This window comes from Panthera uncia (assembly GCF_023721935.1).
Source record: "Panthera uncia isolate 11264 chromosome A3 unlocalized genomic scaffold, Puncia_PCG_1.0 HiC_scaffold_11, whole genome shotgun sequence".
NCBI classification, from domain to species: domain Eukaryota; kingdom Metazoa; phylum Chordata; class Mammalia; order Carnivora; family Felidae; genus Panthera; species Panthera uncia.
This window is the reverse complement of record NW_026057578.1, coordinates 44,607,135-44,628,127: the sequence shown is the minus strand read 5'-3', so window position 1 is coordinate 44,628,127 and position 20,993 is coordinate 44,607,135. Positions and strand designations below refer to the sequence as shown.

General features: G+C 39.3%; 1 protein-coding gene across 5 annotated transcripts in view; it reads left to right on the top strand.

Annotated features, from left to right (window-relative positions):
• The window catches only part of RALGAPA2 (Ral GTPase activating protein catalytic subunit alpha 2), a 324,029-nt gene that overhangs the window by 146,849 nt on the left and 156,187 nt on the right, over positions 1-20,993 (top strand). For all 5 annotated transcript variants that reach the window (XM_049650097.1, XM_049650096.1, XM_049650095.1 and 2 more), the window contains 3 exons: positions 1,334-1,527; positions 2,384-2,482; positions 2,721-2,876. In XM_049650097.1, the coding sequence (XP_049506054.1) occupies positions 1,334-1,527; positions 2,384-2,482; positions 2,721-2,876 (449 nt within the window). The remainder of the gene's footprint in view (positions 1-1,333; positions 1,528-2,383; positions 2,483-2,720; positions 2,877-20,993) is intronic.

Below are 20,993 nucleotides of genomic sequence, written 5' to 3'. Positions count from 1 at the left end.
CTTTAAAATCACAAAGGAGTGGCACCTGGGTGGCTCAGTCAGTTGGGCAACCAACTTCAGCTCAGGTCATGATCTCATGGTCTGTGGGTTTGGGCCCCACATTGGGCTCTGTGCTGACAGCTCAGAACTTGGAGCCTGCTTCAGATTCTGTGTCTCCCTCTCTCTCTGCCCCTCCCCTCTTGCTCTCTCTCTCTCTCTCTAAAATAAATAAACATTAAAAAAATTTAATAACAAAGGAAAGTAAAAGAAATTGAAGCAAAGCATTTCCATCACAGAATTCTATACCCAACCAAACTATGGACTACAAGTCAGGGAACAAACACTTAGAGATCTATAGGGACATGCCCCTTTCTCAAGCACCACTAGGAGATATGGCCCACTAAAAGGAAGAAATAAGCAAAGAAATACTGTCTGCCATTTTGTGATTCTGGTCTTACAAAATAGACTATAAACATACATTCACACAAACACTTATACACAAATGTTTATGGTAGCTTTATTATAATCATTGAAAACAGGAGGAAACTATCCAAATATCCTTCAGTAGGTGAATGGATGAACAAACTATGGTATATTCATAAAATGGAAAATTAACCTGCAATAATAAGCCCCCAAATGGATGAATCTCACATGCATTAAGCTAGGTGACGGCATCCACACCGCTACCTACACCACCCACTCACACCATTATCATACTGTAGGATTTATATGACATTCTAGAAAGGGCAAAACTCTAGGAAAAGAAAACAGCAGTACTTGTGAGGGGCAAAGAATAAGGGGAGGGGACTCACTATAAAAGCGAACTTTTGGAGTGATGAGGCTGTTCCGTATCTTAATTTTCATGGCAGTTTTTGGTGACAGTTACATGGTTGTATACACTCCTTAAAACTCCTTGAGTCTAAAAAGAGTAAAATTTATTGTAAACAAATTATACCCCAATAAGCCTGAGTTAATAACAGCCACTACAAATATCACCCCAGCATTGAGGCTGTCCCTCGCCACCTACTTTTCATGGCCCTGTTCCCTACCAATCCTGCTCAGGGTTCTCCTCCTTCCCCTCCTCTGCTGTATAAAACCTTTCACAGGATCTCCAGGAACTTTTTTCTCATCTCTAGGTTGTTGCCCTTTTAGTTTGAAGAATGAAAAGTCACTTGACCTTTCTTTACTGATTCTGCTTTTCCATCCTTTGGAATCATCAGCCATTGCACACTTTTAATCTTTAATTGTTTTACCCTGAATACGTAAATTGTCAAGCATCAGTGATTTGCACTGAAGAGAAAGGGCTGTAATGATGAAATCAAGATTGTGTTTACAGACATGTTTTCCTCCATAGATAGCAGTGAGTGCCTTGCAGATGACTGCAGTATAATTGCTGGAGGGAACCTTACCGGTTGGCACGCAGACTCTGCCGCTGTGTTATGGCGAAGAGTCCTGGGAATCCTCGGGGATGTGAATAATATCCAGTCCCCCAAGATTCATGCCAAAGTTTTTGGCCATCTCTATGAACTCTGGTACAAGCTAGCAAAGGTACGTCCTGCCACATTCCCTTTTGTTCTAAGAGGGGAAAATTGACTTGTCATTTATCATTGATTTAACATCAAAATCCTGTTGGCAGTCAACTACTGAATGTAATCTGGAACATATATTCGGTGTTTAGACAAAGTTGTTTGATTGTCACAGAATAAATAATAAATAACTTGTAGTTTGGTCATTTCATAAATGCAGAAGAGCTATTTCATTTAATGCATATGTGTGTAGAATATTACTGTAAGATATTAAGGGGTAGGGTATTGAGTAGTTTTTGTTATTTTCTTGATAAAAGTGATACCAGTTTTATTGTACAAGATTTAAAAAATGTAGAAAAGTATGAATAAGAAAATTTACATCACCATTCCACAGAGATAACCAGTATAAATATATAGTTTTATTTCTGTGGATAAACATATTTTTTACAAAAGTAGAATCTTAGAGTACATACAGTTTTCATTCTGGGTTTTGATTATAATCTATGCTTTCCCCAGGTTATTAAGTTTTTTGGATTTTGTTCTTGTTTTTAGAAAATGTGATTCATATTTATGCAGTATAACTTATTAGGCCATTCCTTATCATTTGGAGTTGAAGATGTTTTGAGGCATTAACACTCAAGGGAAAACAAAGCCCTAGTTTTGTATTAAATCTAAAACCATGTACAGTAAGTGAGACACATAATTTAAAATGGCAGTAGATCTCATGATAGATGAAAAACTTGTACATATTGTAGGTTTTCGCTCAACATGTAGAAATTTAATGAGAAGTAGCTATTTGGCCATGGAACACAATATTGAAATATCATTGCGATAAACTATGTGTGGCCTTTCCTAAAATTCTCCTCTTTGTGAATTAGATACGGGATAATCTGGCAATAAGCCTGGATAACCAGTCTTCTCCGTCTCCACCGGTGCTGATCCCACCACTCAGAATGTTTGCATCATGGCTATTTAAGGCAAGTGGATATGTGTTTATTCCTTTATTGCAATTTCCTCTTCCTTTCTGAAATTGAGTTTAAAAAATGTAATTGGCCAAGACTGCACGTTTTGAAGACAAGCTGAATCTTACTAAAGCCACTAACTGCATCCTTCGTCTTCATAAACAACTCTTATGGAATACTGAGAAGTAAATGAAATGTCAAAATGCTCTGCATCTGGAGCTGATTAAATCTTTAAACCTCATCTCCTTGGCAGGCGACGACATTGCCAAACGAATATAAGGAAGGCAAACTGCAAGCCTACAGACTGATCTGCTCCATGATGACCAGACGCCAGGACGTTCTGCCAAACAGGGACTTCCTAGTGCATTTTTACCTTGTGATGCACCTGGGATTAACCAGTGAGGATCAGGTATTCTGTGACTCCCTTATCACGGTAGCCCACCAAGTGGAAAGTGCATCTCGCTTTTTGCAGGTTAAATTAGGGTTCATGAAAAGACATCAAACATGTTGAAATTTTCAGTAGTTTCAGCTCTTCTACACAACAACCACATTGGTCTTTCAAAAACGTAAATCAGATTCTGTCACATTCCTGCTTCTCTCCACTGACTTTGCATTACGCCAACCAAATTTGAACTTTATTCTGTGGCTTACATAGTGCTTTATGATTTAGCTTCAGCTTATGTTGTCAAATTCAAAAATGCTGTTTCAGCCACTTTTTGTTGGGGTTCTGCATTAGATATTATTTGAACAAAATCATTGTGATCATTTAAAAATATTTGAAAAGTATTATTTTAGTAGTTAGGATATTTTTGTAAAAGACCTCATGCGTAAATTAGGGGTCCTGACATTTCTTGATGAGGAGTCATTCTCATTTCTCCCAAAGGAATATGATTGGTGGGTTAAGTTGAAACAGAAAGGTCAGAGGAGTCAGTAGTGACAGCCCCTTCTGGTAGATCCTGGATGTGCAGGGTAGGAAGGATATGGCTAGTCCCACGCCTCCCTACCCTTGCCCATGGGCAGAGAGCAAGGAGGGGAGCAGGAACACCCAGAGTCCTGGTTCTCTGCCTGAATGTCAAGCAAGGGAGTGATATGACTGGTTTGTACTTCACAGAGATTATTCTGGACTCCTTCCAAGGATTATTCTGGAATCCGAATGGATTTGAAAACGTAACAGTGGTAGTGTAGAGTGGGAGGTTGGGCCTGGAGACAGATTAATTAGGAAGTGGTCAAACGAATATAGAATTTAAAAATGATGAGCAGTAAGATGATGGCACTGGGAGCAGGATACTGGAAGAGGAGAGATTTAAGCAATTTCAAAGCATTGAATGTTATCACTAGGTCTTCTTGAGCAATAAGAGGTATAGAGAATGTTTCAGCACTTACCCTTGAAATTGTAGCTACTCATCACTGAACTTGAATCACTCGTGAGCTATAAGCAGTCATCCTTTGTGTTTCTGTTTTATTCTTTGAAAGTATAATACGGACACACAGACCTTGATGATAAACTTAGGGTATGTGTTAAGAGGTCAGTCTCCTGAGTAGCCAGTTTTCCCTTGTTGCTTCAGAACGCGTTTCTTGAAGCTTCTCGACCCTTTAGCCCTATTTAAAACTCTCGCAATATATCCCTGATAACACCCTGGAGCTTTCATCATTGAGCTTTTATCTGAAGCAGTAACTGTACTGGCCTACTGGGTTGTCTTTGTCGTATCTGCCCCAGTTCCAACAATGCATGGAGGATATCCCTATATAATAGGCTGGACTTGTACCCACGGTCTCATTGATTTCCTAAATAAACGCAGAAATAGAGGTGCGAAAGTAGAGCCGTTTGTGTCCTGTGCTCAGATATCTGTAGCCATCATTGCAGATGGAAGCGTCTTTCACAGAATGACGTAGCTTCAGGTGGGTGGAAGATTGAGGTGTATAAATAGGGAAGAGAATTAACTGTCACGGATCATGACGAGATCCCTCAGTGACAGAAGAGACAAAAGCTTAGTTAACAACACAGTACTGTAAAGCAGTATTTTGCTAAGATTTTGCAGGGAGAAAAATTTACTTGGAAATAACAATCAACTGTAGAATTTTGTCAATTAATAAAAACAAATTAGAAGTCAGCAGCCAACACTGGGGTATTCCTGGAATGAGTTTTCTAGAAAGTAACATAAATGTATGTAAATTTAGGATCATCTTTCTATTTTAAAGTCTATCAGAGTGGAAATGAAACGATCAAGTGAGAAGAAATAAGACTTTGAGAACCCAAAATATTATTTAAAAAATATGATTTTACAGGGTAGAAAAGGGAGTTTTCATATTTTATACTTAAAATCATTTTCCCATTTTAATATATGTCATGTTTTCAGTTGAGTTTGATTTTTTTATGGTTCATTGTAAAATACATAAGTCTTAAATGTTGGTCTGTTACTAAAAGTGATCCCAACATCCAGACTTGTAAGACAAAACAGGGATATCATAAATCTCTGTTTTATAATCAGCCTATTGTCTAGCCATTAGAGGCTTGAATTTTTATGTGTGCTTAATAGAAGTGGCTGTATTCTGCAACCTTAACAATTATTAGTATATACTTGAGAAGCCCTGACTGTCTGCCAAAAGAATTACTTACTGTAAGTAAACCTTGTTTATTTTCCAGAAGAAAATTGCACAGAAAACCTTCTAATGAAAGAAACTTTTCTCATTTAAGTAAGAAATGTCTCTGATAATTAGTTTAACTTTTGGTCCACATGCCTAAATGGATCATGGTGGTTGTCCCAGAACTTATATGTTCTTCTGGAAACACATATTACATTAATTATAAAAAAACAAGAAAGCACTTACTGTAGAGAATACAGTTAAATTCAGTTTTTTAATCCATGAACTGTGCACCTGTGACTAGTACCATTTCCTTCTTATGAGAGTTCTCAAAAAGTCACTAGCCCGGTGCTAAAAGACTTTGTTCCTGCAGAGAGAACCTTATAAAAATCTTCCTTATTTCTTAGTAAGGTAAGTAATAGCAAATAATTTAAAATGTTCTAACATTTATTAGTTTTATCTTAGAAAAAAATCCAAGGTGAATTTCCTCCTTTCACCTCTGGGTGGCACACTTGCCTGCATAACTCACTGCGTAGCTCACCCTCCACCACTGGCCTTTGAAATGGCCCCAAGGCCCATGGCCCTGGGAGCATGATTGTGTGGCATAGTCATTTTACAAATGCTTCCCTAAATATGAGAGTATCAAAATTATGTCAGCAGTGACTAAAAAAGTGTTGAAGTGGAAATAAGCCCTAAAATGTTAAAAATCTTTTATTTCCAGACCTATGGGTCCTTATAGTAATTGAAAACTTTTTTTTTAATTAAAGAAACCTATTTGTGGGGCACCTGGGTGGCTCAGTCAGTTAAGCATCTGACTTCAGCTCAGGTCATGATCTCACAGTTCATGAGTTTGAGCCCCATATCAGTCTCTGTGCTGACATCCCAGAGCTTGGAACTTGCTTCAGATTCTATGTCTCCCCCTCTCTCTGCCCTTTCCCTGCTCACACTCTGTCTCTCTCTGTCTCTCAACAATAAATATATGTTAAAAAATTTTTTTAAAAACCTATTTGTAAAATAGATGTCTCACAGACTGTGTTCTATGATACAATCGTATAAAACCATGGTTACATTTAATATGGTGACCAATTCATTATGAAAACAAATATAGTCATTTCTGTATTTAAAATATTAATAGTAATACATTTTGAACAGCCAAAATGCATCACATTCCAAACCAACGTTTTTGTTTGGACCAGTTTTAGCTAGTCTATTAACTTAATAATTTAATAGCTAAAACAGTGACCTTATCAAGTAGTATTTTCCCAAGTTCATGTGTAGTCTGAGTTTATTAGTTTATTAGTATGATTGAAAAATCATATAGTTTTATTAGTATGATTGAAAAAATGCTTTGAAATAGCTGTACTTTTCCTCCACTCTGAATTAAAAAAAATTGATCCTGTTACTGGTTTAGAAAGAAAATAATTTGGATTGTAAGGACTTTCAAAATAACTATACATCATGAATAAAATTTGGGGTGACTTGTGGGACTGATTGCCCAGCCTTCCTGTGAAGGTCTTCCACTTGGCTTCCTTCTGCCCAGCTCCTTTGTATCTGGTTGGCTGGTGAGGGTAGAGGGTCTTTATTTCCCCGACTCCCACCGTGCCAGACTCTGTGCTGGCACCTGCGTGATGTTTTCCCACTGGTTTGTCTCTGCAATTCAGTTAGATAAATATCATAACACACTGTTTAAATAACAAAGGTTCAAAAAATATCAAGAACTTTTGCCCAATGCCACACACTAAAAAGGCTGTTAGAATTCACAGGAAAGGCGTGGTTTATTCCACAGGGTATGTCTTCCCCATTGATTCACAGCTAACAGGCCTGTCAGACAGTTGTTTGTTCTGTTCCTTCCTCCTTCTGTCTTGTTCTACCTGGGCTCCAGCCTTGGTCCCCCCCACCTCAGACTCCTCCTGACTAGAGCGCCCTCCCACTTCCAACCCGAGATAGGTTTCCACAGCTGCCTCCCCAGCTCCTCACCATCTTTCAACTGCTCTTCTAAAGCTGTTCCTCGTTGTTCTTAGTTTTTCCTAAAGCCTCAGCAGCTTTTTCACCTCAGTCTTCCCCAAAATATTTGGACATGAAAAGAGCTATGATTTAGATTTATTAAAAACAGTTCCTATTAATTTCATCGTTATTTAAAACATATGGAAAGATCAATATGTGTAAAATGGAGAGGGACAGTTGAGGAAAGGAATTTTATTTTCATGTTTCTAAGAACATATATCAAAGACTGGAACGTTTTCTTTGCTTAAAATAAGCAAACTATTTTTTAACAATGACTTACAGATTTAATGTCTTAATGTAATTTGTTACACATCAAAGTTAAATTCTCTTTTAAGTGCAAAGCCTACATTAATGTAAAATTATTGCAAATTTGCATATAGAAATTTTGGGAAATATAGGTCTTTGTCATTTCCATCTATAATTTTGTATTATCCTACTTTGTAATGCACAAAAAAGCATGGGGCCTGAGGTGGAAAAATGTGTATTTTTCAGCCCTGAGGTGACCATCTAGTGACAAATTTGAATTGTAACAGGATAAAGTCATGATTTAGTGTAATATAGTATGATATAGTGTAATAGTTAAGAGCATGGGCTTCAAGACAACCTGTCTGAGCTCCAGCCTTGGCTATACCTTATCATTTGACTTCACTATGCCTTTCTCCCCTTATATGTAAAATGCAGGTAATTGTGGTGCTTACCATAAGGGTTATTTGAAGACTTTGTGGAGCTAAAATATATAACGTACTCAATTCAGAGCCTGGACAAAACAGCCCTCAGTAAACATGAGCCCTTGTAATGACAAGAGTATGAGGAAAAGAACATACTCTGTTATCGTAAAATGTTAATATTTTTCTTTCCCTGTGTATTTTCTCACTTTTGAACATACTCGTTTGACTAAAAGATATAATTAGGCATTGTGGAATTTCAGAACAGATGGAGAAATATCCTCTCCCCTTGCTGTGGGTCAGACCTAAGTAAAATGTTGATTTAACCCTCTTGGGATTCAGAATCATCGGCCACTGGCTCACTTTCTACCCACTCCTCACCCTGCCCAGTGTGCCATCTGTATGATGGGAACTAAAAAGCTGAACTCTGCGTGTCCCCAGCTCCTGTGGCTGGGTTGACACCCACTATGGTCCTGTCCAACAGGGGCACCTACATGGTGGTTCTGGAAAGTACGCATAGGGAGTGGTGAGCGGCAGCTGTCACGGGGGTTCTGCTCAGGCACCTGTGTCATGGCAGCAAGGGCAGACAGTAGCTCTCCTGGAACCGCTCTGTGGTATAGCTGGACGTTTCTGCTCACCACCTTGTTCCTGGACATGAAGCGTTCATGCTGGGTTCCCTGGCACTTCTAGAAACTCTGTAAGCCATCCAGTGCCCTGATATAAATACCCTTTGTCCTCATCTCAGCCGAGTGGATTCTGTTGTCTGCAAGTAAAAACGTGGCTCAGGCAGGGAGCGCTCTGCATGCTACCATGCTGGGTGCTGGTGATACGTGATCAAAACTGTTCATATTTCAGTCGCTAAATGCACTTGTAGCATTTCTTTTTGCCCTCCCTTAATTTTAGCCATTTGTTTTGTAGCCAAGAATATTTCACTTGTTTCAGGAACCTTTTGCTTTTATTTAACTTTATGTTTTACTGAACCTTTTGCCATACCAGAAAACATAATTTTAAACATCGTATATGGAGTAATGTTCTTAGAAGTCAAAATAGCTCCTGATTTTCTTAACGGATGTAACAACCTCCTCTCCTGAGGTATATGATGGAATAATATAATAATAAACAGTCGTTTGTAAAAAGATCCCAAGGGGCCCCTCAATGAGCATAAGACTCAGCAGTGAGCTATGAAAGCAAGGTGCAGGGGTGATACTTGTAAATTGGCCATACCTGACTCTTTTAATAACCCCAGACAGCCTGTATCATGCAGTGATATGTAATAATTGCATCACCTTTTCTCAGACAAAGAGTTATTCTTTGCTGAAAAGTTAGACTTATAACTAGAACCGTGTGTTGGATACACATACATTTATAAATATATTTAAAGCTAAACATAAATGAGTGTTCAATTTCAGGAAAAGTGCAGAATTAAGATGGCAAATTAGGAACCTTGTTTATCTCATATCCAAGGAAGTAATTCTAATAAACCTTTAAGGCACTTATTCTCTACAGCAAGTGATTCTTACCAAGGTTTAAATTCTTGATATTTGGAGTCAGTGCTACCAAGATAAACTGCATATTTATAAATTTAAAGGTCTAACTGATGTTTAGGGGATTAAATGGTAACCTTGGTGTATATCAGAGGAGGAACTCTAGAAGGCTAACTTAAAAGTTTCATTTGAAAACAATGTTTTAAAACTATAGGGTGTACAGTGAGTAGAAACAGGACTAATCCCAGACCTTATTCCTAAGGTTTTTAAGAACAGGGAAATGCATCTTCTAAGACATAATGATATAAGGTAGCTTCAAAATATATTCAACATTTGACTTTTATGGATGACAGACCACATATTGGGAGATGACAGACCTGGGAGATAGACTCAGCATTATCTCCCACTGGCCATGGGGCCCTTGCCTGAGCACACGAGACCAATGAATGAGTTGGACTAGAGGACCTCTCAGGCCCTCTCCTATTGAGCATTCTTGGATCCTCTGATCTATTTTTAGGCATTTTGTTATTAGGGTCACATTGTTTTTTCCTGAAGATAGCAAAAGGTTCGATAATCTTTACATGTTGAGTATTTTTTCTCACCATTGTAACTACCTAGTCAGGTTCTAAGGGTGTAGACAGCGGTCTGATACACGTAAGTGAGTAGGTACAGGATCATTCAGCTTGTGCAAGAGCCAAATAAGTGGTACACACATTATAAGAATTGAACTGGGTTGAATACCCTTGTAGCCGAATTGGTTCGAAAGCAGCTCACAGAGGAGGTGGAATCGTTTTGAGCAGACTTTTCAGGGATGGATAGGATTTAAACTGTAGGATGAGAAGCAGGATGGAATTTCGCATGTCTGAGGTACAGACCTTCTCAAGCCATGTTCAAGGAACAGTGACCATAGTGGTTTGTGTGTAGTGCCAGACATGTGCTTGGAAATAATGTATGGACATAAATCTAGGCAGCCCTGTAGGGAACCTTGATTCAGCCTCATTTTCATCCCATAGGTATGGGGAGCCATTGAATGTTTTGAAGCACAAAACTCAACATTGCCAAAAAAGCATTTTAAGAAGCCTAAACCATAGTGGTTACGTGGGATGGATTATAGTCAGGAAGGAGTGATGGCAACAAACACAGAAAGGGAATTGCTGTCGTAGCCAAAGGCAAGGTAATGAGGGCCTCACAAGGACTAAGAAACAGATGGCGTTTGTGTGAATAAACTTATTTATTTATATGTGCATATATATGTAATGTGTATACTTCTCTGTGTGTGTGAGAGAGAGAGAGAGAGAGAGAGAGAAAGTATTGCAGACAGGTTGGATATAGTGCTGAGAGGCAAGTGCCTGAGAAGATAGAGCCTGCTGGCACTATTCCCATTATATCTCAAAGCAAAAATTAATTCAGAAAGGCAAGAAGATGAATTGAGAAAAAGTGGGGGCAAGGTAGGATGGGACCCCTCTCTTTGTCATGGGCACTGCAGCACAAGGTCAGGTGAAACAGGTGTATGGAGAATACACTGAGGTAGGTGTTAGGAAATAGAAATGTGTTGGAAAGATTTCCAGGCACATTTCCTCTCCTCTTAAGAGAACATATCATATCATCTATTGGAATTTGAACTACAAATGTCCAAACTACAAATTTATTTATGCTTATTAACCTAGATTTTCTAAAGGTCTCTATTACCTTACGTTTTTGTTAGCTAATTTTGTTACTATTTGTTTTTGAAAGCACTTTGACACTTAAAAAAAGCTTTTATTTTTCTAAAAATAGTATTTATGAGTTTGAATTTACTTTTTTTTAATTAATGGGATTTTATTGAATAGAAGAGTTTACTACAGGAATAAATAAACTAAAACTGTAAGTTTGACTTAGTTTTGATGGAAGAATAATGTTTACAAGGATAGGTGATATATGTGAACCGTCTCCTGACATGTATTAATAAGTTAATAATAATTCTTATTATGTGCTTATTGTACAAATTCAGAGTAATAAAATGTAGACTCGATCACATAGTTAGTGTTATACCACCAAGTAACATCCACTGGTTCCTGCGTGTTTCCCATACGGTTTCATGAGAATGTATAAGCCATAGATTAGTCAAGTTTTACCAAAGAAAATTTTATTATAACTTTGCTTAGCTATCACTGACCATGGAGACTTAAGACAGATGACTGAACCAAAATAATAAACGGAGCATTTTGTTCTTTTCTTTCACAGCTGTAAAACCAGTAATTATTTTCATTAAGCTGTAGACTGAGCTCACTTACCCCTCATACACCGCAGTTAAGGAAAGTAGAAATATGTAGAAGGTAACAGATGGGAGAGGCTTCAGTTAGGAGGTCTAACACATGTGCAGTGAGCCTGCTTCACAGCTTTAAAAAGTGTAAGACGATAGCAGCAGAGGCTGACCTGGAGAGGGAGAGGTTTACCTGAGGCCAGAGACTTGAGTTTTCTTTGATTTCCCTTTTTGGAGTTAAAGGTATAAAGACTTTCTTTCAAATAAATGCTATCAGTGAAGAATATGAATTATGATTTTAAATACGAGTTTAGCCATATGTGTTTAATAAGCACATGCTACACAAAATAAATTAAAGCGTAAAAATGCAATATAATAGCAACTCAGTGTATGTGGAAAATTGAAAGATTTTGTTCTTACTAAACTGTTACCATATGGTAAAGCATATAAGCTGACCTACATCCTTCAGTAGAAAAAATTGTTCTCTTGTGCCCTGAGGTCTCTTTTTGGAAGGAAACCCTACTGTGGCCTCTAACAAGGCCCAAGTCACCAGAATCTCCTTTAGTAGACTCACTGGAGTGCATCTTGTCTTTTCCCAGATGGAATAAACACTCAATAAATATGTTGATTGATTGAAACTAGAAACAAAAGGAAGACTTCCTTAAATCCATGTGGCATCATGGGGAAGATTGGATGACCAAAATAGCTGAGCTGAACCGTTCTGGTTGAGACTTTGGCCCCAACGATCAATTAATTGCAGGGCTGACGTGAACTTTCTGTAGTGGTGATGCAGCCATCATTCATTACCCTAGAACAATGATTCTTGGGACCAGGGGTGGTGGTGGTTGCTGCTCCGTCCCGTCTAGGGACACAGAGCAATGTCTGGAGATACTTTGGTTGTCACAAGAGGGGAAGGGGATGCACTGGTATCTAGCAGGTGGAAGCCAGAGATGTCGTTAAACATTCTACAATGTACAGGACCACAATAAAGAATTTACGGTTCAGTGTCAATAGTGCTGTGCTGGGGGAACCCTGCCCTACAATAGTACCTGTGCTGATGACACCAGACTAGAAGAGCCAGCCTATGTAAATTAAATGACAAAACCCAGCAATCAAACAAGAATGAAAGACTAGCTGTCTCAACTTAACCAGGGAAATTAAACCCTACAAAAATTTAACCAGGGAGATTAAAGAGAGGCGAATGTTTTAGGTGGAACATTATTAAAATTGCCAGTAGTGGACTGTTTTTCAAAAGTGGGGTTCGATTTCATAGGGTTCAATTTATTTTTAAAAAAGAAAAACAATTTAAGAACTCAAGCATGGAGCCATCACATTAATTCAGAGTTACCAGGACAAATGCCTGAGGTGCATTTGGTCCAGAAGCCCAGTGTGAATGAGTGGTGTGGTCTGAAGTCACAGAGCCTGAAGTACTGCAAGTGTGAGTGGAGGCAGGGAGGCAGGGAGGAGTTGGGGTGGCTGTGCTCCCCTGTGCACGCTGCCAAGTGACTGAGAGGAGGAAGGATGGCGAGAGAACAGCTTGCGTGGTGAGGAGTTGCCTTCTTTCAAATGTCTGGAGCCCTGCCTGCGGGGAGAGGGAGGTCAGGCTGTCTTACTTCCAGAGTAGGGACTGATGGTAGACTCCAGCTCACCACCAGAGGCCCTTTCTAACCAGGTGTCCTGTTCAGACCTGGCATGTGATTGGGGGTTTATAAGCTTCTCAGGCTCTGTCTCATCCAAGGCCAGCTGTTTAGGCCACCTACTGGCAACCTGGGGAAAAGAGCTTGAGCCCTGGCCTTGCCTCCTCGAGTCAGTGAGCACATAGCCTCTTCTGGCTTGAGCTGCTTCATCTGGGAAATGGGGTTGTAATGGCTCTCTTTGGAGCTCTGGAAAGGTGAGGACACTTATGCCTTCAGTAGGTGCTAGTACGGTCACTACAGAAGGGATTCTCTTGTTGTTTGGAAAATCACTTGTTGACCTGCAAGAGCGTCTTTTCCCATTTAGAATTCCATTAAGATTTTAAGAAATTCACATTTTTCTTCAGGCAGAGAACTGAGACAGAGAGGTGGCTTCTAGAGGCATTACAAATACCAAATTGTACTTAGGTCTTAACTCCCATGTGTAAAGGATCGATTTTTGAATATAAGAGATTTTAAATCATGACTGTGGTTTATAATCCATGAAGGATAGGTTTGGATACAAGGAAATAATGTCCAAAAAAGCCTTCTAAATTGCAAGTTTTGTTTCTGTGAGAAAGTGCTCTCCTTGTGGGGAATAATCTCTTTTTGTCTGTTAATTCCTTTTTCATACATAACAATAAGTGGGAGTGTGGTAATTGCAGATTGTTCAGCTATTAATGCTATTTACAGGAACACATTTTAGAGAGAACATTGTTTTCTGAAGAAACAATAAACAATGGCTTGTCTTTTGTTCTCCCATGGAAAAATATTCTTTGGTAGGTATTTTTGGGCTAGAGAAATTTTAGAAGAAGAGAATCTTTTCGTAGTAAGACATTAAATAAATTACCTGCCTTCCCCCACCCCCTACTAGAGTCTCACATTGAATGTGTGCAGCATGGTCCTTTTGTTAAGACCCAGGCCGTTTGTGTCACCTATTTGCTTCCCTCCTCTGGATCCCCATGGAGTGCTAGGCTGTCCCCCTGCAGGAGCACTATGCACTTGGTCTGCCCTCAGTCTCAGCTTCGCAGAGCTGTCCTCTACCCCTGAGGGGTCATTGCTGGAAGGCAGGGGCTATGCTTTATTCCACCTCATTCCCCTCACAGCAGCTGATGTGGTACCTGCAACTGAGTTAGTTAGCACTCAAGAATTTTGTCAATTTACTGTGAAATGTTCTTGAGATTATCAAAACGATATGGGTTTCATTTCGGACTCCCTTTTTAATGAGTGGGTATTAAATCTGTTCCAAGTTTTATTTTTCAGCTGATCCTAGAAAAATTAATATTTTAATAAGACCATAATTTAAAAGGCCCACTATAATTTAATACAAACACCAATGTATACGGCTTCAGAATTTACAAAATCCTTTCTGGTCTGTCTCTGTTGCATTGTGAGAGCACCGTGGGGCAGGTGGTGTTTTCACTACCATTTACAGGTGTTGAAATTGCTGCCCAGGAGACAAACTACCTGCCCAAGATCAGAGAGCAAAGTAGTTGTACCTTTTAGGAGTTTTCTATCCAAATCCCTCCTCTTCCTTTTTCCTCATTCTTCCCAACATCTGCCTAAAAGCAACTTTGTTTAAAGAAAGTGCTTTCAGGATACCTGGATGGCTCAGTCAGTTAAGCATCCAACTTTAGCTCAGGTCATGATTTCATGTTTCGTGAGTTCGAACCCCATATCATGCTCTCTGCTGTCAGCACAGAGCCCACTTCAGATCCTCTGTCCTCTTTCTCTCTGCCCCTGCCCTGCTTTCTCTCTCTCTCTCTCTCTCTCTCTCTCTCATTCTCTCTTTCTCTTTCAAGCATAAATAAACATTAAAAAAAAGAAAGTACTTCTGAAACCCCCCCCCCCAAGTGAATTTCATTATGTGTAAATCAAAAACCAAAATGTTAAACAGATATTCCTAGAATTCGAAGCACCGAGCCATTTGTCAACCATTAGAGGTATTGGAATTATTCTAGATGGTCTAATTCCTTTCCTTTACCTCTTTCCTTCCTGCTGTGCTGGGATTCAAGTGCACTGGGCTCTCCCTTATGAACAAACCGGCCAGGGGCTGTCTCAGGTTTGCTGAAACTACTGCTTTGTTAATGCTTCTAACCCGTGGTTTCCTCAGAAGTGGGTGGACAGCTAGCTCCCTTGGGGAATTTTCTCTCAGATTTAAGCCATTCTTGAGAGCTCATTGTCCAAACACATTAAATTGCAAAAAAGAAGAAGAACACGTTATACGTCTGTTGCCCAAGATGAAACTAAAACGTTACCTGTTGGGACTGCTCTACATGTTATGTCCAGTCCTCCAACACATTGGTGCAGTAGGTTTGTAGACCCCCAGAATTGAATGACCAGCACATTGCCCATATTTCTCTTCCTTTCTTTTTTCTTTTTTTTTTTTTTAATATAGAGCACAAAATGTGGAAAGCTTCGATTTTGCTCCCACGTGTAGGTGGAGTAATTTTACTTACAAGGAAGCAAACTAGAGAGTGTGCATTTTGTGTTATCCTACAATGAAAAGAATGGATAATAATCATATTCCAAAACTTATTTCCTTTCCAGTATAAGAACACACCAGAAGACACCGAATAGCTTTTCCTTTTTAACTTGTTCCTGGTCATGGGCTAGGAGAGAATGGAGAACTCCATGCCACCAGGCAGGCTCACCTTCATCCACACTTGAGAGCCAGGCTTCCCAATTTCAGCAAGGGAGAAGGAAATACTTTTAAATTCACTAGACACTCATCTTTAACAGCATCAAAAGCTCTAAGGCTTTTAGCAGAGTTGAGGCTTCAAGTAAATGAACACGGAAGTCACAAATTATGTGGGAAAAATAGGGATCCTGGTTTCTTGTTGGAATCCTGGGAGATTTCTTAGTGTTTTTTCCATAGGATCCTTCTAACAGTGCGTATGCTTCACTTCCATGGGTGCATGCACAGACCCATGCAATTTCTATCCAGGGGTTTCCTAAGAATATTTTGATGGGAGACTCATTTCTCTTTAGAGCATAGCATTTTATACCCAGTTCCCTCATTTGATAATATTTCTCTGAGAATGATCTGTGTATATTTTGGAGGCACATTTTTTAAAAAGTTTATTTATTTTGAGAGAGAGAGAAAATCCCAGGCAGGCCTCACACTATCAGTGTGGAGCCCAGTATGGGCCTTGAACCCATGAATGGTGAGATCATGACCTGAGCCAAAATCAAGAGCCAGATACTCAACCGCCTGAGCCACCCAGGTGTCCCTTGGAAGCACATGTTTAAGCCAGAGCATTTAATGACTTCACTTGAAAGTATAGCTCTAAAAAGTATTAACTGCATTTATAAATGATTATTAGGCAAAGTGAATGAGATGAAAGAATAATTTGTGTTTCAGAGCTAAATAATGGCCTCAGGATGATGCTCTGGGTCTACATATGAGGCCCGTTATTCACGGATGTCAAATGGTGCTTCACTGACCCTGCATTAACATTTTCTCTTCCTAAGGAAGAGGAGCGTGCTTGGGTTTGTGTCCAGACCTTGGGGGCAATTTCTGGCCTTCATTGATCTCCTACTCCATCTCTGTAAGTGAAAGAATTGAATGATGATCTCTTAGATCTTTCTTCTCTAGGTATTCACAGTTCCAGAGGAACACAAGAAATATCCTTGTTACCCAAATTCAGTAGAGAGATGTTTTCCCTACTGAATTTTCCATACTTTATGCTAAGGTAGTGCAAGTGTACAATCTGGATTCTAGCATGAGAGTGACATGAGTATTCTTCTTGACACCATTGGCAGTGTTGACTGAGACTTCACTGCACCTTGCAGCCATGGCATTAGGCTATACCTGAACATATTAATAAGCCTGTGGTTTCATCTAAACCACATTTCTTTTGTATATTCTAAGAATATATTTCCAGCTGATGCATTCCTGAGACAGGATGCACAGTATACCTGGGGAGAGTATGGCTGCCTGTTCCTGTGGTACCTATATTAATTATAGGAGTGCATGTTTTACTCATTGCAGTAATTCCTACCTTAATGATATTACTTGCACAATTATGCTCTATAAGCACACTTCTAACTATCCTGTTACCTGTGGTGTCAGTTACTTTTTGCTTCTGCTTCTGCTCCAGAACCTTGTAAAAGCTGAGGAGGAGTGGGGTGGAGGAGCCAGTGGAGAGACTTGAGCTGGCTGCCTCAGAAAAAGCAGATTTGAACATCCTCCTATCCCACCCCATCCACCCCACTCCCGGGCCCTTATAAATTCTTGGGATGTACAAACACCTCTCTGCGTCAACTTGGCCCCCAGGTTTTGTCTCATTTCAGAGTGCTGCATCTATTTGCTCTGAGTGCACCTCATACACACGGGAGTCAGATGCAGCTATGACACTTTTGCTGTCATTACTCACCAGCAGACCTCATTTGCTGAAGTCCCATGTCAGGAGTTAATAACTGCTCTGAGCATCTGCATCAATCTCATTAAACCAGCCTGTTGTACAAACTGTAATGTTGGAGATTTGAGGCTTATCAGGGTCACAACTAAGACAGTCATTACATAGTCAGGCTGTGGTGTCTTCAAGGCATGATTGGTACAGCTGGTAAGTCACTTCTGTCTACAACCCTCCAGCAGTTTTTTTCACCTTATGGAATAATGAATGTGTTGAATTTCCTGGTGGGGTTGCTGTCTCCCTGTTAGTCTCCCCAGTGAGCTGTGAAATGCCCATTATAGGAAGCATCCATTGAAAGCAGCTCCCCCCATCCATGGGCTGCAAGAAGGGTGTTGTGTTGGTCAGAGTAAAAGGGGCTTTATGTTCTGTTCATATTGCTGAGGACTTAGGGCTGAGAGAACAACTCAGTTCATATGACAGAGGGTGAGTTCTTACTCAGTGCATCTGATCTCCAAGCACCCTGAACATCCTTGCTCTAATTTGCTAATCCCCAAAAATATTTTGAGAAAAGGCTACTTGAGGTGTGGATACCACATCACAGGCTCTGGGTTTCTTCCCACCCTGGAAACAACAGGTCTTTCCATTTTAGACTTCCACAATTTCCCAAGATCAGGAAGGATGTCCATTCACAGTGCTTCTATTCAGTGGTGTACTGGAGATTACAGCCAGAGCATTCGGGTAGGAAAATGAGATAAAAAGAATCCAGTCTTGAAAGCAAGTAGGAAAGCTATCTATATTCACAGGCAATATAATCTTGTATATAAAAACCCCAAGGAATTGCAACATTCACAAAAATCCCCTATTAGAATAAATTCATTAATTCATCAAGATTACAGGATCTATATAGAAAATTAACTATGTTTCTATGCACCACAGTGGACAGTTTGAAAATGAAATTAAGAAGACAGTTTCATTAATAGCATCAAATGAATATTTGAACAAAATATTTAGGAATAAATATAACCTAGGAAATGAAAGAGATACACTGAAAACCAAAAAACATTGCTATAAGAAATTAAAGAAGACCAAAATAAGTCAAAAAATGACCCGTGTTCCTGGATTGGAATGCTTAATATTGTTAAGATGACAATACTCCCCAAATTCATCTGCAAATTCAATGGGATCCTTATCAAAATTCCAATTTTTACAGAAATGGAAAAAGCTGATCCTAAAATTCTTAGGCAATTGCAAGGAACCTTGGATAGACAAGACAATCTTGAAAAAGAACAAAGCCAGAGGACTCAGAGTTCGCCGTTCAAAACTCACTGCAGGGCAGCTGGGTGGCTCAGTTGGTTGAGCATCTGACTTTGGCTCAGGTCATACTCTCACTCATGACTTGAGGGTTTGAGCCCCACGTCAGGCTCTATGCTGACAGCTCAGAGCCTATGCCCTGCTTCCGATTCTGTGTCTCCCTCTCTCTATTCCCCTCCCCTGTTCATGCTCTGTCTCTCTCTCAAAAATGAAGATGAAAAAAGTTTTAAAAAAAAAAACTCACTGCAAAGCTACAGTAATCAAAATGGTGCTGGTGCTGGTAAAAGGTTGGATATATAGATAATGGAATAGAACTAAAAGTCCAGAAATAAACCTATATATCTCTGGTCATCTGATTTCCAACAAGGGTGCCAAGACAGCTTAGTGGGAAAACGTAGTCTCTTCAACAAGCAGTGCTGGGACATCTGAATATACACATGCAAAAGTCTGCAGTTGGATTCCTGCCTCAGACCATATATAGACATTAATTCAAAATGGACCAAAGACCTAAATATAAGAGCTAAAACTATAGAAGTCCTAGATATGACACCAAAAGTACAAGCAACAAAAGAAAAAATGTAAAAATTGTACTTCATCAAAATTAAAAATTTTTGCACAACAAAGTTTACCATCAAGCAAGTGAAAGACAACCCACAGAATGGTAGAATATATTTGCAAATCATATATTTGATTAAGGGTCTAATGCCCAGAATACATAAAAAAGTTTTATAACTAAATAACCAAAAGACAAACAGCCTCATTTAAAAGTGGGTGAAAGACTTAGACATTTCTCCAAAGAAGATATCATAATGGCCAACAAAGCATGTGAAAAGATGTGAAAAGACTAAAAGATTAGTCACTAGGGAAATGGAAATCAAAGCTACATTGAGATGCCACTTCATACTCTCTAGAGTAGTTATAATAATTTTTAAAAAACACAAAAAAGTAGCATGTTGGGAGCAAGTGGAGAAATTGGAACCCTCATATATTACTGGTAAGAATGAGAAATGGTGGGGCGCCTGGATGGCTCAATCAGTTGAGTGTCCAACTTCTGCTCAGATCATGATCTTATGGTTCATGAGTTCGAGCTCCACACCAGGCTGTCTGCTGTCATCTCAGAACCTGCTTCAGATCCTCTCTCTCCCTCTCTCTCTGCCCCTACCCAACTCTCTCTCTCTCTCTCTCTCTCTCTCTCTCTCTGTCTCTCTCAAAAATAAACAAAAGAGTATGAAAGGGTGAAGCTGCTGTGGAAAACAGTTCCTCAAAAGTTAAACATAGAATTACCTTATGAACCAGCAATTCCATTCCTAGGTATATACCCCAAAGTATTGACAGTAACTATTCAAACAAAAACTGGGTCAACAGACTTTCATAGCAGCACAATCACCAAAAGGTGGAAACAACCTGAATATCCATTAACTGATGATTGGATAAACAAAATGTAGTATATCAACACAGTGGAATACTATTTAGCCACAAAAAGAAATAAAGTATTGCTACATGCTGCAATATGTATGAACTTAAAACACCTGCCCAAATATGAGAAGCCAGGTTAAAAAAAAAAACAAACAAAAACCAAACAAAAACAAAAAAACGTCATGTGGTGTATGTGTCCGTATCCTGAAATGTCCAGGATGGGCACATCTGTAGAGACAGAAAAGCAGATTAGAGGTTGCCTATAGGCAGGAATGGTGAAGGACTGCTAATGGGTAGACAGTTTCATTTTGAAGATGTTCTCAAATTAGATAGTGGTGATAGTGCACAATTTTATGAAAATGCCAAAAACTACTAAAATATACACTTTAAAGGGTGATTTTTTAGTACATGTAAATTATATCTCAATAAAGCTCTCCCTGGTGGTCTAGTGATTAGGATTCAGCACTCTCAATAAAGCTCTTACAGACAACAAAGTGAAAAAGAAGCAGTTAAGACAATCTGGTGACATACCAACTTTAGTATAAAATAAAATTCATATAGTGTTTCTTAAACTCAGTCAGCCAACCAATCGCTCTTTTTTTCCTGAAGCAGACAGTCCTGATGAGTTTCAAGGCTAGCAAAATTCTTCCTCACAGATGCAGAATTAATTGCAAGCAGTCATAAAAAAACATTCAAGACTCTCTCCTTAGGGCTGAGGGTTGCAGCAACTTTTTCTGCCCTCTGCCTGATGTTCTGTCACTCCTGAAATCCTGATGTCATACAAATAGTC